We start from the raw sequence: 23,261 nt of genomic DNA, 5'->3' as shown, positions 1-23,261 counted from the left end.
AAAGGGTAGAAGGGCATCCTGGGGCAGGGATGGGGCAGGATGCTGTAGGAGGTCTCCATGAGAAGATGGGGACAGATTGTCTCTTCCCACTAGCTCAGATGCTGGGGGTTCAGTGAGACGGTGAGGCGGGGGTGTCAGGGGGCGGACTGCCTTAGGTAACATTCCTTCCCACTTAAAAGGAGTCATAAATCACTCACTCTTTATTAAAAGCCCTGCTCGACCGGGGAGAGAAATGTCAGGAGCATAAATCACCTCCACCTCTTTCACAAGGATCCTGGCTCAACAGGGGGTGCAAGGCAGGGACCGGTCTTCCCTGGGGAGGGCACAGCGTGGCCTCACATCTATCCATGACACGAGTGTATTACCATCCCAAAGTATGGAAACAGGAGCTCCCAAAAATCAAACCTCCCTCTGCAAACCCAGGGTGTAGTGTGGAATCAGAGAAAAGGGGGGATATTTTAGCCCGATCTTTCTCTCCTGCCAGACCAAGGCACCTCGAAGTGCTGGGCACCCCGAATGCTGGGATGCTGCGGGCACAGAGCACCCTCTCCTGGGGAAAGAGAGCCCCTTCTCCTTCCTGCGCCCATCCCTTACTCAGAGCCCAGCTGAAGCCAAATCCCCGCCCAAAGACTGTGACATCTTGTTGCCAGGCAGGAGTTTGCCCTAAAGGATGGGGACGGTCCCCATTTTGCATGAGGCAGAGCAGAGCAGAGCACGGAACGGACGGCTCGTGCAGCACTACAGCAGCACGCACGGAGGTAGCCATGCTCGCCTCACTGTCTCCTGTTTTTCCAGTTGAATGTATGGCTTAATATAGCAGCACTTATGTTGTAAAACATCGCTCATAAAACACACAGGATGTGCTGTGTGGGAGTACTCACAAGCCAATCCCCAGCTGCTTTTTGATGTCAGCTTGGAAATCGCAGCATCCTGGCAACGGCTGAGTCCTGGGGTGTGTGTGCAGTGGGGCCAGACCCTCCCCAGGTGCTGTGGGAGACACGCAGGGAGCTTTTAGGATTTCCACCCATCTCAGGAACCCTGCCTGGAGCAGAGGGGCAGAAGGGCTGGGGGCAGTCACCAGCAGCTATTGGTGCTGCCAGCACAGGATGCACAATCCAAGGCTCAGCTCTGCTGAGTACCACAGGAAGATAGGCAGCCAAGGATGGCTGATGTTCCCATCTCAGCCTCAGCTGGAGGAGAGTGGGCTGGTGCAGGGAAGAAAGGAGGTGAGGGGGAAGGAGCTGGGATCTTCTTGCTTGGGAAAGTGCCGGGGCTTTTCCATCAAAGGGAAGGAAGCCCTAGGAGAAGGGCTGCAGGCTTTCATGAGCCGCTCGCTGCAAACCCCGGCCCCCATGGGTCTGTTTATCCTGGCACGGGAGAGCCCATAAACTGCAGCCCTGAGCCGGCCTGCAGAGTGAGGCTTTTCTGCACTGCAGCCCCAGCAGCGTGGCTGGAACAGCCTGCAGGGAGGGGAGTGGGGCTCCCAGGCCTGGCCACAGCCAGCAGGGCTGCAGGGAAGATGTCCCTGTTCTCACATCTGCAGGTGCTTCTCACAGCCCCACTTGGAACTTATACAGCCTAGAGTGGAGGAGGACAGTTTGGCACTGGGGTCTCAGCCACTTCAGGCCCCATGGTAGGTCCCAGCCCAAGGACAAGGAGCAGTGCTGGGAGCTGTCACCACAGCTGGCATCCCTGATGTGTCTCTGACCCAAGGCACCCCGCAGTTTCCCACGTTCCCTCCTGCCCGCCACCCGTCATATTTTGCATTTCTCCCTCTATCTTATCTCCCTGCTGGCTCACCCCCTTGCAGCTGGTCTCTTGTTTTCTCCCTGCCCACTGCCTCGCTTCCCAGCCCCACCTGCTGCAGCCCCAGTATGACTCCCATGCTGAAGGACCCCAAAGATCCCTGATAAGGGTCAGACCAAACAAGAACCTTTTGTGTCACGCTGTGCTCACTTGGAGGAGCCGGGCAAAAGCCTGACCAGGGCAGAGCAGGATCTCAGTGTCTCCAAAGCACACAGTGCACTTGTGCCATGTGCTGCCTCAGTTTCCCCACTGCTCCCACAACCCTCCCCTGCCGCATCCCCGCTCCTCCCTCATCCCAGTGCTGAGGCTGAGCCATGCATCCTGCTGAGAGCTGCTGTCAGCGCACACTGTGGGGTTGGCAGGCAGCAAGCACAGGGAAGAAAATTCTTCCCCCTCCCAGCTTGCTGCCGGGTTAATATTCCCTCTAACGACAGACGGTTCCTTTTATCCCCTCGCACGCTCCCGCCAGTGATTTAATCTTGAACAAGCCGTGATTATTTCCTGTACAGCTGCCTCTCTTGCACTAAAGGCCCGGCCTGACAGCATCACACCAGGCAGGGAGCAGATCTGCAGGCTGGCTGGGACCAAGGGGACTTCAGCAGATCCTGCTTGATGCCCCTACCCGTCATGATGGGACCCCTGGCTGAGGATGGCAGATATCAGGGGAAAACTGGGGAAGGCATTGGGTTGCAAGCAGGGGGCTTTCCAAGACCCAGCTTCATGGGGTTCTGCCAAACCCTGGAGGTTACATTGCCAGCATAGGACCCATCAGGTGCCAACCACTACTTCTGCTTCCTCCAAGCCACGCTCTGACCCCAAACAGATGTGATGCAGGCTTGGGGAAGCAGCGTGGTAGCAGAGAGATAAGGGGTAGCTGGGAGCCCCAGGCATTGGGAAAGTGAAAGGCCAGAAGAGCACCAAGGCCATTTTCTTGCTGCTCACTCCCCATGTCCATGTTGATGGGGAGAAGGTTCCCAAAATACTGAGCCACTGGGGGTGCACAACTTCACTGCGCTCCTCAGCCTTGCGGAGATAGTGAGGTCTGCACTGGGGGCTTGTTTCCAGAACATCCATACAGTTCATGCGTGTCCTTCATCCACGCATTACCCAGAGGCCGGGGAAGGCCAGGACTCCCCATTCCCAGAGTAGGAAAAAACAACAGGAGAGCAGAGCTGGCCCGGAGCCACCCCAGCAGCAGCAAAACGCGGGGTGCAGCTCCACCTGGTGGGCAGCGGACCTCCCCGCGTGTATCGCCGCATCCCCATGGCCGGGACCCCGCGATCTGCCCCCCGCACGGTGCAGCCTCCGGGACCACCACAGGGTGCAAGCTCAAGGGCCGAGCCCATGGAGCCCCATCCTTCCTAATTGCCCGCAGGAGGAGATCATTAGCCCAATCGTTAAGCTCTCCCGAGTTTTTAGCTGCTGAAGGCCCTGAAAAGGACAGGTGCTGCAGTAATCCCCATTCTCTCTCTGTATCTGCAAAGCGGGAGCCTGGGGGCTGCTTTGTGTTACTCTGTGCTGCTCCAACACCCCTCACTCTGCTCAGCAATCTGGATGCTCTGATGTGTTTCCCTGTCAGTTCTCTCTACTGCGATTTCCACCTGGAAGAGCTGCCTTTCTCAGGGTCCCTGGACTGTTTCTACCACTTCTACTTGGCAAACAGCAGGACAGAAATAGCTGTTCCCTGGGGGCTGTGCTCTGCTTTGTGATTCCAGGACTGACCTCGGAACAGGGGCTGCACAAGGCCCTCCAGGTACCTGCTGCTGTCCCCGCCCTGAGCCGTGCTATGCTGTCTTTGCCAGTGCAGACAGACCACGGCACAGCAAGTGAGCCATTAGAGACCAGCTCCAGCCAGCAAGTCGCTCATTCATCATTGTGGAGCAGGCAGGGGGACGTGCCAGCTGCCTTCTGCTGGGATGCATTGGGAAGATCGTGCCTGGTAGCTCTGCAGCCTGGAGCAGAGGACTAGCATCACAGTAGGGCTGCCTGTGTGCTCCAGTTCCCCTTCCATACCACCCTGAGTTTGGAATAGGGATACCTCTAACACAGTCAAAATTAGGTACGTGGACAAGCATCCTTTTGTTGGCACAGGCACATAGCTGATGTATGTGTTGTCCTAACTAGGGTGACCCTTAGGAGCGGGGGGTCTGTGAATGCCCTCTGCTTCTGCTCTCTGCCATCCCCACTGCCCGAAGCTGCTGAGAGGTGGCCGGCCATGGTGCTGTGTGTGTGGTTTGTGCTGTATCATTGCCTGTCAGTCTCAGGCCTAGAGCTTGAAGAATAAAACTGGAGAGGGGGGAAAGGATCCTCCTATTTCACGTGGAAGAACAGCTGCCTCCCAAGTAAGCTGCAAAGCCGCTTCTTTACCTGCATAAGAAACGTCCCTCTGTTCGTGCAGGGTAATTCCCTGGTGTTTGCGTGACACCTGGGATGGGGAAGGACAAGATCTCACCAGCTGCTTCTACCCCAGAGCTGTTCCTATGGGAGCCGATTCCCCAGCATGATGCTGCAGGCAAGGGGAACAGCTGGCCCTAGGCTGGGGTTTGTACAGGCTTCAGCCTCATTTCCCCTCCTGGGAAGCATTGCTGCTTGGGAAGATCTGGCTGAGGGAGGCAAGGGAGCCTCTGCCTGCTGCTCTGTGGGAAGGCTGCAGAGCCTGGCTCATGGCTGCCGAATACAAATAGTCCTGCTTAATGAGTTCGGGGATGCCAATTTGGGACAGCGCATGGAGGGTGGGGGCAGTTTCATGTATTTCAGATTAAGCAATCTGGGAGCAATTTTGCTCCGGGAGGAGAGAGCAGCATGCAGCAAGGGCTCTGCTTCTTCACCTGCAAAATTCAGCTGTGGTTTCTGATGAGTTTGTGCAATTGGAAAATCAGTCCATTCTCAAGCATGGAAAGAGGACAAGGACTGACTGCTTCCCTGGGGGTGGAGCCCTTCCATCTTTGCTCGGCTGAAGCTGGAGAATCTCACTTAATCTTCTTCAGGAACCTCATCCTGGCTTTGTTCCTTCCCATTTGTATCCCATATTCCCCATTTGACACCAAATTCTCCATTTTTGTGTATTTGTTTGGTTTTTTTTTCAGCAGGCTTTGGGTAGGCAATGCTGGCCCAGATCGGTTTGGGTTCTGGCTGCTCACAAAGCAGATCTGTGTGTCTGTGTACACGTGCGTGTTTCTGCATAGACCACCAAGGCACGTGGCTTGCCACAGTGGGAGACATGTAGGAATAGGACTTTACCCCTCTTTCTGCTCTGGCAGAGGGTCCCAGATGAGGCACAATAGCCCCAGGCATGGGGAGGCCCCGCAGGGAGGATGAAGCCAGCTCTGAGCCTGCGCTTCCATTTCGAACACCTCCAGCACTGCAGGAGAAAGGGGGAGCTGCTTTAGCTCCTCCTGGTTGATAATTCATTACCGCCTGTTAGCCTGGATCTATCCGGCAACAGCTCCATCCTGGCACTGACGTGTTAATTTCACGGGTAAGATGCTATATTGAAATGCATCATCAATACATCCTCTCTGAACCATTTCCCAGCCGTCGCTCCCAGCTCTCGGGCACTTTACATGCAGGAGCAGTCCAGGCAATCGGGGCGTTTTGTTCCTAATGGATGCCTGGCACCAGCTGGAGCCATCAGAACCGCAGGATCCGTCCTACAGCTCCTGAGAAACACAGCAGGATCCTCCTGCGAGGGGCAGGGAGGCAGAGAGGGTGCAGGATCCATCCGTGCTGCGCTCAGATCTGGAAGGGGGGGAAGCAGGCTGTGTGCACACGGCTGGTTGATCGCTCACCATTTTGCAGTGATGCAGAAGCGCAGCATCCTCCCCCTCCTTCCTCTGTCTCTGAGCACCCTGACTTTTGTCTGATGCTGGTGGTGGTCAGAGCGGTTGGAAATCTCCCCTGTGTGGCTGAAAAGGCAGGATAGGGATAGGACAGGCAGACAGAGGATGCGCCGTGCTGTTACACAGCAGGTGCTGGGTGGCTGGAGCAGGCAGTGTGGAGCAGCACCCTGCAGTGATGTACCCAGAGAGGCTGGCTCTCACGGAGCCTGGAGCTCTCCCACCGAGGCCCCCAACCCCTCCATGGTGGCTCCACGTGGGCAGCCTTTCCACAGCCCCAAACCTTCTCTAGCTGCCCTCAGGCACAGACACTGCATGCATCCCCCTTGGCATCACGTAGGGCTCTTCCCCACTCCTGTGACCACCTGCATCTTCCCCCAGCACCACTTCTGGGTGCTCAGCTGAGCCGGGCTGGTCCATCCAAGGAGCAGGACCTGGGTGGGGGCGGCCACGTCCTGAAGGGCTCCCAGCACCTTCTCGTTCCCCCATCCCTGCATCCCCGCCACCTCCCCACTTCCCCAGAACACAGACTGGAACCACGGGACCAGTCGAGCCGTCGCTGAAGGTCACGGCGGGACGGCCGCCGCCCAGAGGAACCGCGCCGGTCCAACCCCCCCCCCACCACCACCCGCCGGCGAGGGGGCGGGCATCACCGGAGCCCGGTGCGGAGCCGATTGGTTGTCGGAGGGGAGGCGGGGAGCGGCGGGGCGGTGGCTGGGCTGCAGCGAAGGGCGCGGAGCCCAGAGCGGGCGCGGCGGAGCATCCTTCGGGCACCGCGGCCCCGGTGCGGGCCGCTTCCCCCGCAGCACCTCGGCCTCCTATGGGCGGTGCCGGCGTCCCGGCCCCCACACGCCCGTCCCGCTCGGCGTTAGCATGGGCACGGTGCTTTCCCTGTCCCCCGCCGCCTCCTCGGGCAAGGGCGGCGGCGGCGGGGGGCTGCTGGCCGACAAGGCTCCGGGCAGGCTGCCGGGAAAGGGCGAGAGCCGGCTGAAGAGGCCCGGGGTGCTCATCTCGGCGCTCACCTGGAAGCGGCTGGTAGCCGCCTCGGCCAAGAAGAAGAAAAGCACCAAGAAGGTGACGCCGAAACCCGGTGGAGTGCCCCCCCCCGGGGCCCAGCCCGACCCGCTGGTGGTGCAGCGTAACCGCGAGAACTTGCGCAAATCGCTGGGAGGGCCGTCCGACGGAGCCAAGCAGGGCCCGCTGGCCGTGCCGGTGCCCACCGTGCCCTCGGCGCCCCAGGAGCTGCACCCTGGCTCCGGTGGGGGAAAACCGCCGCCGCCCCCCGGTAGCCGCGCCCCGGGCTCGCCGCGCCGCGTGGTCGTGCAGGCGTCCACCGGAGAGCTGCTGCGCTGCCTGGGGGACTTCGTGTGCCGCCGCTGCTACCGTCTGAAGGAGCTGAGCCCCGGCGAGCTCATCTCCTGGTTCCGCAGTGTGGACCGCTCGCTGCTGCTGCAGGGCTGGCAGGACCAGGGCTTCATCACCCCGGCCAACCTGGTGTTCGTGTACCTGCTGTGCCGGGAGGCTCTGCGGGGAGAAGACATCGGGAGCCAGGCCGAGCTGCAGGCCGCCTTCCTCACCTGCCTCTATCTCGCCTACTCCTACATGGGCAACGAGATCTCCTACCCTCTGAAGCCCTTCCTGGTGGAGGGCGACAAGGGCCGCTTCTGGGAGCGCTGCCTGGGCATCATCCAGCGCCTGAGCTCCAAGATGCTGCGAATCAACGCGGACCCGCACTACTTCACGCAACTCTTCCAGGACCTCAAGAGCGAGGGCGAGGGAGGAGACGGGTCCAAGCACTGGACGATCAGCCTGGACCGCTAGGGAGGTACCGGGCCCCAGGGGACGGAAGGGGCCGCGCACCGAGGGGCGGGGGAGGCGAAGGACTGCCGGATCCATCCCCACCCCAACCTTCCTCGCCTTCCCCCCTTCGCGGAGACGCTGCCTGGACCCTCCCCGCTCCGGATCCGGCCGCTTCCCCACCCTGTCCCCTTCTGCCCTCCGGGACATCGAGACGGAGGCGAAGATCGGGGGGGGGGGAGGGTGTTGGCCTTCCGCCTGCACGACGGGGAGGGGGAGGGCTGCCGAGGAGCGGAGGCTCTCGGATATGTTTTCTTTAGGGAAAAACGGAGAGAGAAAAACAAAACAACGACAACAACAACGCGGTCCGGGGGGGAGGAGGGCGAGGGGGCTGCGGGGCCGGTGCGTGTCCCCGTGTTCCCCCCCAGCCGCGGGCAGCCCCACGCTGCCGGAGCTGTCCGTGGTGCTGAATCCGCCGCCGCGGCAGAGACGAGCAGACAAAGGGCGGCGGGGAAGGGGGGGGAGCGGGCTGGGGGCGGGGGGGAGGGGGGCGCGGACCTTTGTGTCACCGGCGATGTTCGCTGCCCGGTTATGGGGGTGGGGGGGTCCTCCAAGGGAGTGGGAATCCCTCGGGTGCGGTGGGCCCTTCAGCTGGGTGGCCACCTGCTCGTCCCTTTGTTTGAGTGGCTGAGGGGGGGCTTCCTGCTCCCTTCCACCCAACCCCCCAAGGTGTAGCCCCCCCTCAGAAGGGCACCTGTGGGGTGGGCAGCGTTCCCCTTTACCCTTCTTATCCCCCTCCCCACCTCGGCTTGCTGTGGGGAATGGTGTATGTGCCAGAGGAGGCCTAGGGGACTGGGGTGGGGGCTCTGGGTTGGGGAGGGGGGAGGGGGGGGCGTCCTCTCCTCTTGCTTTGCTTCACTGGAGAATAAAGAGGTGGCCTGGATGGGCCTGGTGCTGGCTCCCTGGACTTGCTGGGCTGTGGGGTGCAAAGGGGAGCCGGGGGGGGGGTTTCCCCTCTCCTCCCCATGGGGATGTGGGAGGTTGTTTCTCAGAGGGAGTCTTCTTTCCCACCGTGATCTGGGGGGTCAGAATTTCACCACTGTTTGCTGCGTCCACCCTCGGTTCCTTGTGAGCAATCCTGGCCTCCTCCATTGCAGATGGAATGCCTGCTGTCTGCTGCAATGAATGTAACCAGGAGCCCACAGCTCACGTCACCTCCTTTTTTCTTTTTCTTTTTTTTTTTTTTTTTTTCTCCCTAAAGATACCCCACCCTCCCTCCTTCCTGCCTGTGCTCTGCAGGGCCTGGCTGCTTTCTCTGGCAGCATCAGGCTGTGGGAGCTGTGTTGCTAGCCCGATTACCAGCCTTGTGCTTCTGCAGACCCCAGGGAGCAGGGTGGAGTATCTCAGAGCTGGTTGCTATGCCTCCAGCTGCTCAGTTTTCTGGGGCTCCTCAAGCAGGATCCCTTGCATGTGGTCTCCTATTGGGGTCTGCATCTAGCACTTCCCAGCCCCTCTGAGACAGACCCATGGGTTCTCCTTAGCTAGGAAGGGCTGTGCTGGCTCTGCAGGTCATGGAGGGTAAGCTGGATTCCCTACCTTTGTGTGCATCAGCAGAGCTGCTAATTAGGCCCAATCTGGCTCATTCAGGCAAAGCTGTGCAGCCAGGAAGACAGCACAGATGTCCCTGTGACGGGGTCTGAGCTGGCAGGGTGCTGTGCAAAGCTCTTCTGTGCTGTGTGCACCCATTGAGACCTCCGCTGCTCCCATCCTCCCTGTCCCTACTATGTGCTCTGATCCTTTCTTTATATTGACATTTGTGTGACCTTGTGCAGGGCTGTCTGGGCCAAAATGTACTCACCACCTCATCTAACCCCAAATTTGGCTATAGCCCTTATTTGTGTTGGGAAAGGGGACTGCTCTGACCTGCTCTGTCTCAAACTGAGCTGGAATCAGACCCATTAGAGCTCCTATGGGGCTGCTGGGGGAATTCTGATGCTTGTCTACCAGTATTATACATAGAGAGGGAAACTGAGGTACAGTGCAATGAAGCAGCATGTGATGTATCCTAGCAAGAGGAGCCTTCATCCTCATGAGGGATGCAATCCAAAGGTGCCAGACACCTCTACCCTGAGCCAGGGCTGTTTGCAGACCCTAGAACCCCTACCCTGACTGCAGAGCTTCAGAGCTGCACAAGGTGCCAGTGCTCACCAAGGTTTCCCACCCCACAGATTCTCCTTAGGGCTACTAACAGTTTTCTTTCAGCCTCAAGTCCTGGCATGAAAAATGCTTCCAGCTGCAGAGGCTGTGTCCTTCCCCTCCTCCCTTGTGTTTCATTGATTAAGAGTGCTGGGCCTCATTGGGGGATTTAGGAAGAGCTAATTGCAGACTGGTAATTGAAGACAGCTTGGAGTCTCTGGAAATGTCAAGGAATGGGAGACAAGCTCAGATGCTCCCGTGCATTTAAATACGCATCACCAGCTCAGCCTCAGCCTCGCTGATGGGAGATGTCTGGTATTCCCTCCCCATCCCCAGAGCAACCTGTGTGGCTGCTGGGAGAACAGGGAACAAAAATCCCACTTGCTCCCACTGAGGCAGAGGTGAGGCCAGCATGGGGTGTTACTGGGGGAGTGGGCAAGCTGCAGGGTGCAGCCCCTCCTGAGGCTGCAGCATATTTCTGTTGCTCCCCACTAGTGTGCAGCATGCCCCCTCCAAGCTGTGTAGTCACCAACAAAAGGGTTTTTCTCTGCCTACTCCTCACAAAGCAACAACCCCGTGTGCTCTCCAGCCCTGCTGCTCTGCCTGTGCTGCATGCTCTGTGTGCTCGATGTGCTCATGGCAGTGGCACAGGGTACAGGAGGAGGGGTGATGTGGCAGCAGCCAACCTGGTGAGCTATGCCTCCTGATGGACAGACAGCAGGAGAAATGTGCTCTGGCTATTAAGAGCTGGCAGCACTCCTCAGAGCTGCTCAGAAACAGCCTGTGTGGCTGGTTAGGGACCAGTGCTCTGCAACACTCGCTGCCTTGCATCCTTGAGCTGCAGTGATGGATGGTGGATAATGTGTTCCTCAAGGTAGATGGAAGTGGGATGTCTCTCTCCTGCCTCTGTGGGGAGCCATCTGGACGCTGGATCCACTGTGGCTCTGAATTGGTGCTGCTCCACTGAAATGAGGAGGGTTTGTGGGTTCAGGTGAGGTTTGGTCACAGCTGTAGGGAGATACCTAGGGGATCTGCTGGATGCTGCCTGCCTCCCTGTCCACGTCACCCCAGCTGCTGGCTGCACAGCCAGGGGTACTCAGCAGTGTCCCAGGGCAGGACGCTGGGTTGTGGGGGGAGCACAGGGCTGGGCTCTCTCGTCAGAAGTCCTGTATTACAGCTTAATCTGGCATTAGCGCATTAATCCAGCCCTCCCCACAGCCCAGCCTGTGCCCTCTGCAGCATCCGGCCCAAGGTCTCAGTACTCAGCTGGGCAGGAGATGCTCTCCTTGCCTGGACACCTGGGGGTTGACTGGCTCCTTCCCTTCCTCTGGGTGCGTGCAGAACAGGTGCATGTGCTTGGCCAGACTCTGCAGAAGGTGTCCTTGGCATGAAGGATGGCTCTGGGAGCAGGGCACAGCTCTAGATCTGCTACCAGGTCTTGAGCCCCCTGGCTGGGAGCAGTGCAGCCCATGCAGTAAGCAAGGCTGAGGGAAGGACGTGTCTGGAGGGAGGATGTGAGTCAGCAGCTCAGCAGAGGGGTGATGGCAGAGCAGCTGGCATGTGGAGAGGGGAAAAGAGGTGGGAAGAGGGGGAGCTGGAGGGGGCGAAGGGGTGGGCAGGGAGGCAGTCGTCACCTGGCTGTGCTGCAAAGGCTCTTCCCAGCATGAGAAATGAGACACGTGGTGATGGGGCTAAAATGGGAGAGGGGGTTCTTCCCTTACAGAGGGGCTGAGAGGATGTGGGGGAACTGTGGGGGAGGGGGGAGTGGATCCATATCTTATCCTGACAAGGGCAGGGCTCAGTCATCCCCTCTTGTTGCTTAAGCAGCAGTAAGAAAAAAGACTATATATATATATATATGTATATCAGAATAAAACCCTCCTCCTGCCTTTAATGATGAGGCAGCACCAACAGCTCTGAGACCATGTGCTCTGCAGGGGCCTTTGGAACCCTGTTTCCCACCTCATTCCTCACAGGGCACCCAGGGTTGGGGCTGTTTGGTGAGCAGCAAAGCAGGTGTTGCAAGCTGTATATCCCCCCCAGCTCCTCTCCATCCTCATGGACGTTGTCAGGCAGCACCTATTCTCCTTCTGCTGTGCATGAATGAAAGGAGCAGCGTGACAGCCGAGGCAGCAGGTAAGTCTGGAGCCTGCGGCATACTGAGCCCATGCACCCCACTGCTGGGGATGGTGCTTTCACGTCACTCCCCTGGGCTGAGCACCCTGGTCAGGGCTGGGGACGGTCGGTGCCACGTGTTGGGCTCAGCCCTGCTCAGCCATTGGTAGGATTTTGCTGCAGTCTGCTCTGAACCAGTGGTTTTGGAGACAGAAGAGAGCAATGCTGTTGCTGGGCTGGGGCAGGGGGATGCAGGGTGAGGGACAGTTGTGTTGCATGGGGGGCAATCCTCCGGACCCCTCCGCTGAGCATCACATGGAGGGAACTTCTCCCAGTGGGGTCTGGGGACTGGAGCATTCCAGGTTGCCACAGTGACAGCACTGTATCCTCTGTCTATGGAGAGTCCTGCATGGGTACCCCACCTCCCCCCTGCCTGCCCACCTCAGTGCATGATTCCTGCTTCTAGGGGCAATCTAAACAAGGGGATCCTGCCTGGGTGAGCTCAGAGTGGAGCCAAGCACGCCCTCAGCCTGTCACATAGGGTGGGTGATGGTTCCTTCCCTTCCCAGCACACCTAGGGCTCTGGTCCAGCAGGAACCTGCCCTTGTAGGGCTGGGAATGAGCGAGGAGCTGGGTTCACCTGGGCTTCCCTGCTACAGGCGCTGGCAGAGGGACAGGAGTAGGACTTTGGCGAGTAGCTACTAGTGACCCACATCCCTTAATCTCTGTCCTGTCCCTGCGTCATACCTCTTCCTAAGCCTTGACGCCCGCTCTGCTGATGAGGACATATACCCCTGCCCTGGCTATGATGAAACCAGCTGTGTTCAGCTGCCCCTCCCTACCATTTACTTTTGTGAAGCCAAAATTGGAGTGTGGGGGGGGGGGAGGGGGGGGTGTCTCCAGTATGACTACTTATTGCTTCTGGCATAGTGGGAACTTATCTTCTTCCCCCTATTCACCTCTTTGGTCCAGCCTGTGCAGGGCAGCAGAGGAAGGACCCCCCTTGACCGCCTTGTTCTAGACATGGGCTCTCTGCATCATGACCCCAAACCCCCCCACTCTCTGCAGCCTGAGGCCTCCCTGGGAGACACACTGCTGTCAGATCCCCTCTCTTAAGCTGATTAGAGCAGAGAGGACGTGGCTGAACAGATGCCATCAGGACCACGAGGGTGACTGGACACAGGAAGAATGCAGAGAGGGCAACACAGAGCCATCCCTCCTGTGTCTACTGTGGCCCAGGGGGACATGGAGAAGGGCTGAGGGCTGGCCACTCCCCCATATGCTCCATCAATCTGGCCTCAGCCCTGACTCTGTGAACACTGCAATCTGCCCAGAGACCCCTCGTGGCACTGAGGACCCCCAGGCTTGGCACTCCTCACCTGCAGCTGCCCCAGAGGTTTATCCCAAGAAACCAGTTATCCCCTCTGTCTCTTGGGGGTAAGAGCCAGAGGTGGTGCTTGAGGAAAGGAAGGAGTGCAGGATGAAGCAGGGTGGCTGTGTTCCAGCCCCTCGGTACTCTGGCTTCACGTGGGTGGAAGTCTGCTGGCTAGTGCCCCCTGCTGCAGCCCCTGCACACACAAGCAGACACAGCTCACAGCACCTCTCCATTTTATTGAAGACAAATCCCTCCCCGACTGGCAGAACCCAGCACCTCTCCATCCACTGAGCCAAAGTCCTGCTCTGGAGGGTGGGGGGTATTCCTTGGACACTAAGCCTCCCCCTTGGTGCCCTGGGCTTCCCAGCATTGTTTTTGCTCCTGCTTTACTCAGCCTTGTTCCCTGGAGGTAAGGATGAAGGCAGGAAGCAAGGATCTGCAACAAGGATCCCTCACCCTTAGGCAAGGCTTTCTGGGGTCTACAACTCCCGACCCCTCTCTGTCAGGAGATGGGAGGGCTGGAGGCTGAGCTGATCCTGAGGGGGGTTTGTGGGCTGGGGCATGGTTTCTCCTCCCATTCACCTCCACTTTGGGCATACCTGTGCATTCCCTCATGGAAGATCCCTCCTCAACCTAAAGGTAGCCCCCCAACCACCCATGGCAGAGAATCACCGCTCTCCAAACCTCACCAGGGGCAGCTGGAGCAGGGCAGCATCCCACCCCCCCACCCCTCCCCACCAAGCTCCCCAACCCCACACCACCGGGATGCATCTGCCAAGCCTTAATGGTAGTGGTTGTTCATGTTGTTGAGGTGGGAGGCTGCCATGGCACTGAACGGGGCCGAGGGCTGGAGGCTGTGCCCAGGGTAGAGAGACGGGCTGGAGCCGGGCCAGTAGGAGAAACCAGCCGGCGTCACCCCGGAGGTCATGAGGTTGAGTTTGGAGATGCCCGAGAAGGGCAGAGGGGCCAAATTGCCCTGGAATTTGTAGAGGGTGTGATCGGGGGCAGCGGGTTGGCAGACCTGTGCCAGACCATGGAAGTCGAACTTGTAGGCGTAGCGCTTGCCATGCACCTTGGTCATGATGTTCTTATCGTAGTAGTAGCGCAGCGCCCGGCTCAGCTTGTCGTAATTCATGTTGGGTTTGCTCTTCCGCTCGCCCCAGCGCCGCGCCACCTCATCAGGGTCGATCAGCTTGAATTCGCCATTGGTGCCCTCCCAGGCGATGCAGTTGAGGTTGGCTCGGTCTGAGAGCAGCTCCAGAAGGAATTGCCACAACTGGATCTGCCCACTGCCTGCCCCAGAGAGGTCAGAGCTCCCGTCAGAGCAGGGGGAGCAGGAAATGTCCCAACCACCTTCACCACTGCCTTGCTGTACCTTCCCACTTCCCAGTGGGCACCCGCTTGCTTGGATACTCAGCTCCAGTGCTCCTGTCTAGTACCCAGACCCATCCCAGTACCATATTTCTCACTTGCACTCTGTCCCAAAATGGGGCCAGTGCCACAGCAGAGATCCCTGCGTGGATAGTGATGTCATGGTGCAACAGTGCTCTGAGCTGAACAGATGAAAGAAGAGACCAGAGCACCGAGCACGGGGTAGGACAGGTTGTGGATTTGTCAGGTACAAACATTCCTTGTTTCCGGGTGAAAACTGTTTTCTCTGAGGACATTGCACCTCTAGACTACACTGAGGATACCCAAGATGCCCCTGTGCCCTGCTGGACGCTGGTGCCCAAAAGATCCTTACACACCTTGGGTGTGCCCACGGTGAGGTACACAAGCAGCTGCACAGAGGGCAGGACAGGAAGGGTCCCAGAGCCCTAGGGTGATGAGTACGGACAGCTGCCCCGCAGTCCCACACCCCATTTCCCCCACACTTGTACCTATGCAGTTCCCCCTGCATATCCCTGCTCACATCCCCAGATCCAAGGAGCAGCCATTCCTCTTCTGCCCTTGTCTGTCAGACCCCACTCAGACATTCCGACCCAAGCAAGTGAGCCCAGGTTTTTCCAAGGCTGTGCCTTTGGCACAAGCCATCCCACACCTCTGCTCTCTGCACTCCTTTGTGTTCCTCCTTCCCCTGCAGCCTGGCACTCACACTTCACACAATGCCCTGCAGACAGCCAAAGCTCAGCGTGGGGGCTGTGATGTCCCAGTCACCTCTGCTATCACCTGCAGAACGTAATGGGGGATTTCTCATCCCTGTGCCGCATTCACAATCCACACCCCATCCCCACAGCCCTCTCTGCAGACTTCTGTGCAAGGCTGATGTGTGAACCCCGTGACGTGCCCCACCCCACACGAGCAGCCAGGTGGGGTGGCAGGGTTTCATCCTTCCTCTGCACCTTCCCTTGCAGTGACCCCAAAAGGTCTCTCCTCACACAGTGCGTTGTGCAGAGCACAGCTGCTCTGAGTCCACAATGCAGAGGCAAAAGAACACCCTCAGCCCCAGCTTTACTGATCTGCCACCCCTCCAAACCGTGACATCCATCCCCTTGACAGGCAGGTGAAACACATCCCAAACACTTGGCGCCCACCTCACATCACCCCTATGTCCAGTGTGCTCTGGGGCTGCTCCCCTGCATCCCTGGATGGCTTTTCCCAAAGGATGGGTGGACTCCATGAGATCCATCCTCTTCTAGGCATCCCATGCCCTGGCCGCAGCATGTCCCTCCCTGGTGGTTCCCTTATTTTCCTACTCCCAGAATGGGTTCAACACACCCAGAGCACTGTGTGGACCCGAGTTGCCACCCCACTCCTGTGCACTGGGATGGTTGCTGGAACCTCAGCTCCCAGTGAAGTAGCCCCAACCCAAGGCAGCAGGCACCAGGGCATCGTGTCCCATATGGGAAGCCGCAGTGGATGGGACATGCAGAGGGGAAAGTGCCCCAGGGGTCCATGCTGCAAGAGGGTCCCAGGGAGAGGGGCAGGTTCCTGGGACGTGGAGCAGGGAAAGGGTTGGGTGTTCTTACCTTTCTGCACACCCGGGTTGAGGGATCCCCATGCCTGGCTCTTGCCGTCTTTGAACAAAGTTTCCCCCACTGGATCTGTGGGGAAAAAAGGGGTGCAGGTGTGGGGAGGGCTGGGGCCAGGAGGGACTGTGACCTCCCGGCTGCTCCCCCTCTCCCACCTCACCGCTGTGGTGAAGCCAGGAAACGCGTCCAGGAAAAAGGAAATCCGATTTCTGACAGAGCCGGGGAAGCTTTTATATAGGAATAGAAAATCCCACAGGCTGAGGTAGGGAGATGGGAGGGAGAGAGGGGAGAGGGAAAGAGGTGGACAGGGTGGAAGGATGGGTGGGTGGATGGAATAGTGGAGAGATGGATGGATGGGAGTGAAGGGAAAGTGTCAGGGAGTGGAGAAAGGGAAAGAAAGAGATGGATAAAAAGGGTGGTGGGTGGGTGAATGAGTAGATGGGTGGTTGGATGAAGGGGTGGATGAATGGGTGAATGGATGGATGGATGGGTGAATGGATGGATGGATGGATGGATGGATGGATGGATGGATGGATGGATGGACAGGTGGGTGGATGGAAAGAGGAAGGGAAGATGAGAGACAGATGTGGAGGGGCAGCTCTAGTGGGTAAGAGTGGGAAAATGGGCTGATGGAAGAAGGGATGGTGGATAGACGGAGCGGACAGAAAGGACGGGTGGGTGTGGTGGGTGGATGGATGGAAGGATGGGTTGGAAGGATGAGCTGGAGGGATAGAAGACTGAATGGATGGAAGGGCAGCAGAATAGCAGGTGGGTGAAGGATGGAAGAAAGGAGGGAAAGAAGGGAGGAAGGGAGGAGGGTGTGCGGGTGTGAAAGGCTGCAAGAGCAGAAGGGATGGTGCGTGGGGAAGGCAGGGTGGGTGCCGCAGGTGCCGGGGCAGGGCGGGGGCCGGGGGTGCGCTGTGTTGCGGGGGGGTCCGCCCGTACCTGGCAGGTACATGTTGAGCAGCAGTGGCACCGCTCCGGCGCCGTGTCTCATGGCAGCTGTGGGGGCGGCCCGCGGGCTGCATGTTTTAATATTCCTGCCCCTATTATTATTATTATTATTCCACTTTATCAGGGAGCAGCTGATGGCGAATAAATGGCAGCGGGACGGGCAGGGGACGGGCAGGGGCCGAGGGAGGCGGGGAGGAGGGGGAGTTTCCAGGCAACTCGCAGGGGCTCGGGGCCCCGGCTCCAGCAATTTCCTCCGCTGTAATTAAAGCGGGCGCTGTCCCCCCACCCCCACCGCTCCCCCCCAACCCAGCCCGCTATCGGGCCCGCATCAGACTTTAATCACGGCCGCGGGTTTCTATGGAGAGAGGCTCGGGCCGTTTCCTGCCTCTTCCGCCTCCTTAACTCTTCGCAAACACGGCGCTGCCATCCCGGCTACGAGCAGAGCTCGGACACTGCCTGGAGACCGCCGGGCCACGGCCCCCCCCCTCCGGGTTCTCCTGGCTGCACGCTGCCCCTGCTCGGCATGGTCCACTGCCCCGTGCCCCGGCACTGCCCTCCCCAGCACCCCGTGCCCCCGCGGTGTGGGTAAAAGCGGGGTCCCACCGTGTCCCCTGTGCAACTGGGGGGGTCCCAGAGCTCGGGGGAGGATGAGCTCAGTGCCAGGCGCTCACGGCACCGGGATGTGGCTCGGCTCCGGCGCTCCCCTGGTGTCCCGTTATGCAGTCCCTGCTGCACGGATCAGTTCTCATCATCATTAACGTCTGTGCAACTGGGGGGGCTCTGTGGCACCCACACCTGCACGGCCGTATCTCCATCAGCCTGTGGGAGGCTCTGCCGGCTACTGAATCCCAGAGCTGGTGCTGCCCAGTTTGGCACTGGGAGAGAGGTGTTCCAGGTGCCTCCAGTCTCTGCAAGCATTGTGAAGACAGGAGGGTGATTCAGGGCAAGGAAGGAAACGGCTGAAAGATGGGAAGGACCTCGATCCCAAAGGACTCCTGTGGGCAGATCGGCCCCATCACCCACAGCCACAGGTGCTGCATCCAAGTGCCACCTCTGTCCCCACAGCCGAGAATGGACCTTCCTTCCCAACAGATCCAGAAGTGCTGCCATCCATCCTGCCCCAACACTGCACAGACACTGAGCAAGCTGCTCATCTGCATCAAACCTCTCCTCTGCTGTTCCACTGATGTCTATTAAAGCTCTCACTCTGGACTCAGCGGCATTTCTTCATCATGAGGTGTGAATCCAATGGAAACCAGGATGTGTTGGTGCCAAACCTGTGGTTCTCATTCATCCTGCAGCCCAAATGTGCCATTTAGGAGGAGACACCACAGCCTAGCCATGCAGCCCATGGGGGAGGGGTGGGTGTGGGCTGGGACATCAGCTGGTAGTCAGCTCCTCCTGGCTGGGGGTGCCCAAACCACAGGCTGAAATAGGGGTTCTGTGGGTTCTCAGCCAGCCCCCACTCTCTGCCCTCATTGCTCACCTCCATCAGTGACAAGAGCATAACCCACCACACAACCCACCAAACTCCTCCAGCCTGAGGGAGCCACTAGGATGCAACAGCTCTTAAAAAGTACCTCCAATCCCCAAACACCTTTGTTTGTTCCCCCAGCCCACCACAGCCCCTCTGCCTGCCCTGCAGCCTCTCCACAGCCTCCCAGACTTGCTTTCGCTGCCTGAGTCACTACAACACACCGCAGGCAACGGAAAACAAGCCCGGGACACAGCAGGGTTGGGGAAGAGACATGAGCCCCTCTCTCCTGGCAGCCACACAGGTGGTGAAGATCCTGCAGCCATGAACCTGCATCACACAGGGCATGTGGCAGGCAGAGTTAGGGTTGTGGGAGCTGGAGGTGTGGGGGAAGGCAAGAGGGATGGGGGAAGATAGTGGGTGTGTGATGGAACTGGAGAAATCTGAGAGGTGCAGAGGGGCAGGGGGAGTGGGATGCCAGGGTTTGGGGAGCTCTGTGCCTACAGGGAAGCCAAGGGATGGCAGGCTTTGGGGACCCAAGGAGCAGGAACAAAGGAGAGCTGGGACAGACCCATGGGATGAGGAGAAATACAGGTAATGGGGCCCAAGTTCATGGGGCAATCAGGGGACAGGGGATCGAGTCTGGAGGAGATAAGAGCTCAAGTCCATAGGGTATTCGGTGAGGTGTTCGGAACCCCTGGAGCACCCCGCTGGCAGCAGCAGATGGCTCACCCCCCACCCCCAATCCAGCAATCTCACCCCTTCAGGTTAGGGCAGAGCAGCCCCCACATCTTCTGTGACCCCGCAGTTCCCCCTAATACGGCCCTGTGGGTCGGTGCCCAGGAGGTCTTCACCTGCAGGTGGGTGGCGTGGAACAGAGCGGTGAGCTGACGTGGCCTTGGGCTCCCTGCAGCCCGGCTGCTGTGCAGGAATGTGTTTGTGCAGGGGGCGAGGCCGGGCGGCCGTGGGGCCGTGGTGGGGTGGGGACAAAAGGGGGCTGGGAGAGGCTCAGTGGGGACGCCCTGCAGCGTGACACTGGGAGCGTGACATGGGTGCAAGGGGGTATTTGCGTGGGTCGCACTACTGTGGAACGAGAGGAGCGTGGAATTGTAAGTTTTGTATGCGCACACTTGGGTGAGAGCTCATGTTCATTGCATGTGTGCACACACACAGCTCAGGGCTGGGGCTTTTAGGTGCAGGTTTTGCACACAGACAGGTGTAGCCCCATTCCAGAACCCCTCACTGCCCCCCCAGCCCCAAGGCCAGCTGCACTGGAGACCCAGCACCCAGTGTTCCACCATCTGAGGCTTTGCAGTGGACATTGCGCAGGTAGGGAGCACCTCAGCCTGTCCCCCAAGCAGGGAGCAACTCAACATGCCCCCATGAGAGCTGGGGGTGCCGGAGCAGGATGCAGGAGGATGAGGAGGCTGGGAAAGGGTGCGGGAAGAGAAGGCAGGGTGGGGCTCACGGTGTGCCCAGGCGGAGCCGGAGCCGGATGCTGGCACGGATGTGATGGCGTGGCCAAGCTTAGTGGGGGGGGAGGAGGAATGGGAAACCCCAGCCAGGACTTAGGGCTGGGTGATACTGGGAAGCAGTGGGGCTGTGGCAGGTGCCTTGCCCCGTGGCAGAGCGGAGAGGGGAGCACTCATTTTTTTTGACAAATGCCTTTATTTGCTACCAGGTACAGGTCTATGGCACGGCAGCCCGCAGGCTGCGAGGGGACGTGCTCTGCCCCCGTTCAGTGCTGGATGCGGCGGATGGATTGGATCTGGTTGGTGTGGGCCTGGCTGCTGTATTCGCTGTACTTCTTGAACTCGCCGTTCTGTCTGTCCCGCTCCAGCACATACTGGTAGCCCCGGTATCCTGGGTACTGGTATGCCACCCACCTGCAGGGACACCTCTAGCTCAGAGCCCAAACCCCTGCTTCCCATCCTCTCCTTCTGTCGGCCCCATGGTGAGCATGGCGCAGATCTCCAAGGGAAGGATGCCACTACATTTTGGGGTTCCCTACCCTTTGGGCTGGAAGTGTCCCACAACACCCATTTCGTGCCTCTGCCACCCCCAGGTAGTGGGACTCACGCTCCAGCGTTCACTTTGATGGATGCCACCTCCTTGTTGCCCCAGCCCATGGCCTGCAGCGAGGGGTAGTCGTCGCTCAGCTCGAACTTGTGCCCCTGGAAGTTCTCCGCCTCGTACAGGATGACCTTGCTGTCATTGTGGTTCTGCAGGATGAGTGGACCGGGGTCAGCAGCCAGCATGGGAAGGGGATGTGGCATTGGGGGGGGCACGCCCTACTTTGGTGCAGGGCTGTGAGCCATGAAGTATCCTTCAGCCTCACCGGGGCTGATCAGAGGATGCTGCTCTCGTGTCCCTGTGGCTCCCGTATTCAGCATCCTCACCCTTCCTGAGGCTGCAGGGCAAGGTGGGCTGCTGGAAGTGCCCCTCCATCTCCGTGGGGCTCAGTTGGGTGCTGGGCACCAAGGGGTTAATATCTGGGACACAGCGATGCAGCGCTGTCCCCCCCTCCATGCCCAGCCCCCCATGCACATCCATCTGCACCGTGGAGCGGTCCTGCCAGCGAGGAGCGATCTTATCGCGTCCTCTTTATTAAAGCCCAAGCATATCTGCCTGGTGATTATTAAAAGTTGGGGGGGGGCACATGGAGGCACAGACGTGCCGGCACTGCGAGCACCCGCAGCCCTGCGATGGACTGATAGTGGCTGCGGCTGCGCTGGGGCTGGGTACTGGCAGGGAGGGGATGAACCTTACTCCTGAGCATCTCCCTGAGTCTGCTCCCCTACCCCAGGCTAATGGGACAAGTCCTGGGGTCCCCTGGCTGGGGGTGGCTCTGCAGTGCACAGAGCAGGAGTTGGGGCAGCGTTTAGGGCTAAATGTGAGCCCAGATGCTCACCCCAGGATGACTACAGGGAGGTGAGAGCCACCCCTCTATCCTACATCCCCCCCAAAACTAATCCACTCATCCATCCTACATCCACCTACCATCCCTGCTGTTCCTTGCTGGCCCAAACATCCATCCCCACAACTCACCGCACACTTGACGGGTCGGAAGGAAAGGAGATGCTCGGTGCGGTACCCGCTGTTCCCACTCCAGGCCTCCCACCGTGGATAGTCGCCCTTCTCCAAGATGAACTGCTGCCCCTGGTACTCGGGGTACTCAAAGCCCACCCAGCTGTGGGAGAGGAGGGGGTACTCAGGGTCCAAGTCCTTGCCAGGATCAAACATCCCTGCTGCAGGCAGAGCCTCTCCCCACCAACACCTCGGCTTTGCAGGGCTTCTCTCCCCGCTTTGCAGACAGGGAAACTGAGACACCATGCAAGGGAGGAGGAGATGGACCTGGGTGTCGCATCTCTCAGGCAGCCTGTGGGAAGGGGGTGATGGGGAGGGCTCCGGGGGGCACTTACGGGCCGGACTCCACCTTGATGGAGCGGATCTTGCGGAAGCCGCGCTCCATGATGCTGGGGCACTCCATGAGGAACTCACAGCGCTTGCCCTGGAAGCTTTCCTCCTCCCACACCGTGATCTTGTACTGCCCCAGAGTGTCCATGGCTTCGCTGGTCATGCGGGAGCTCAGCTGTGGGCAGAGCCCCTGTGTCACCTGGGTGTCACCCCATCCCGTGTCACCGGCCCCTTCCAGACTGGTCAGGAGACACCTCCCATCCCTTTCCCTCACTGCTATGGGGTCTCAAGACCCCTCCAGTTGTAATGCCCTCTCCCTCTTTGTGATAAGCCCATCTTGTGGGGCTGCTCCCAAGCCCCTTGCCCAGCTTGCTGAAGGGTCTGGGTTCCTGTTGGACCCGTGTGGGGTGGCACATCTCTAGCAAGGATGATCCCCACACCCTCCTGTGGTCTATACATGGGGGTTTCACGCGAGGGGCGAAGGCAGCAGTGGTGCATCGGGGATCGGGGGCTCACAGCCTGGTACTTACTTGGTCGCAGGGCACAGAGGCGAAGGTGGTGGTGCCGGTGCTGGCTTTCCCCAGTCCTATATAGGCGGGCAGCGAAGCAGGGCTGTGCCGGGGGCTCTATGCGCTGTGTCAGCGCGGGGGCCGGGGCACCCACCGGGCAGGCTGCCGCTGTCCATTCCACTCAGGCAGTGTGGCGAGAGCGGCCCCCCCGCACCCCCTGCCGCTGACAAAGAAAATGCTGGGCTGTGTTTGCACAGGGGCTCAGGGCACAATGGGCAAAGGGCCTGACGCGTCGCTTTGCTTTCTGCCCCCGGACAATGTCCCTGCTTGGCCTGGGATTAGGGGCACTGCCTTTCCCAGGGCACTCGCAGCCTGTGCCAGGGATGGTGGCGGCGGGCAGAAGCGGCGTTGGCATGGCCATGGCTCAGCCGTCTGGGGAGAAGGGCAGCACCCCCAGCTGATGTCCGCACGGTGCTCCGTGCTGTTTGCTTGCAATGGCCCCAGCCTGGCAAAGGGCCTTCCGTACTGGGAGAAGCTGGATGTGGACAACAAGGGGGCTCCCAGTGGCCCTGTTCTTGCAGCATCCCTGCCTCTCTGGGCGAGGACTGGGATCTGAGGGGTGACAGCACCCAACATGCCTTTATTGTCCCCCCTCCGAGTCCTCCTCCGTCCATCGGCCGGCAGCTCCGTTCCGCAGTGCGGAGCACCCGCGGATCCCCTGCGGCCGCCTCGTGGAGCGTGGGCAGCGTTTGTCCCCATCGTGCGGTGCCGATGCCTCCAGGTCCCAGCAGAGGGTGCAGCCTGGCAGCG

At 59.5% G+C, this 23,261-nt stretch overlaps 3 protein-coding genes across 5 annotated transcripts; 1 reads left to right on the top strand and 2 right to left on the bottom strand.

The window, feature by feature from the left end:
• The first annotated feature begins 6,368 nt into the window (after nt 1-6,368).
• CDK5R2 (cyclin dependent kinase 5 regulatory subunit 2) lies at nt 6,369-8,398 on the top strand. Its single transcript, XM_015869236.3, has one exon. It carries the CDS (start codon nt 6,516-6,518, stop codon nt 7,461-7,463), a length of 948 nt encoding a protein of 315 aa, XP_015724722.2. The 5' UTR covers nt 6,369-6,515; the 3' UTR covers nt 7,464-8,398.
• A 4,943-nt stretch (nt 8,399-13,341) lies between these two features.
• On the bottom strand, nt 13,342-18,346 carry FEV (FEV transcription factor, ETS family member). Of its 2 annotated transcripts, none has more exons than XM_085553123.1 (3): nt 18,217-18,346; nt 16,095-16,169; nt 13,342-14,418 (listed from the first exon to the last, which is right to left on the bottom strand). In XM_085553123.1, the coding sequence occupies exon 3, from the start codon at nt 14,258-14,260 to the stop codon at nt 13,907-13,909; it is 354 nt and encodes a 117-aa protein (XP_085409249.1). In that variant the 5' UTR covers nt 14,261-14,418; nt 16,095-16,169; nt 18,217-18,346; the 3' UTR covers nt 13,342-13,906. The 2 variants fall into 2 exon arrangements, with proteins under 2 accessions (XP_085409249.1, XP_015724721.2); XM_015869235.3 differs by lacking the exon at nt 18,217-18,346 and adding an exon at nt 17,043-17,103.
• Nucleotides 18,347-20,173: 1,827 nt separating this feature from the next.
• CRYBA2 (crystallin beta A2) lies at nt 20,174-22,505 on the bottom strand. 2 transcript variants are annotated; one of them, XM_085553122.1, is made up of 5 exons: nt 22,473-22,505; nt 21,948-22,141; nt 21,574-21,715; nt 20,605-20,747; nt 20,174-20,411 (listed from the first exon to the last, which is right to left on the bottom strand). In XM_085553122.1, exons 2-5 carry the CDS (start codon nt 22,103-22,105, stop codon nt 20,264-20,266), a joined length of 591 nt encoding a protein of 196 aa, XP_085409248.1. In that variant the 5' UTR covers nt 22,106-22,141; nt 22,473-22,505; the 3' UTR covers nt 20,174-20,263. The 2 variants fall into 2 exon arrangements, with proteins under 2 accessions (XP_085409248.1, XP_015724335.1); XM_015868849.3 differs by having other exon boundaries at nt 21,948-22,117.
• Nucleotides 22,506-23,261: the final 756 nt, after the last annotated feature.

Source organism: Coturnix japonica, chromosome 7 (genome assembly GCF_054131305.1).
Source record: "Coturnix japonica strain WE chromosome 7, WE-NBRP24, whole genome shotgun sequence".
NCBI classification, from domain to species: Eukaryota; Metazoa; Chordata; class Aves; order Galliformes; family Phasianidae; genus Coturnix; species Coturnix japonica.
The sequence above is the reverse complement of the archived record's forward strand: the minus strand, read 5'-3'. Positions and strand labels throughout refer to the sequence as shown.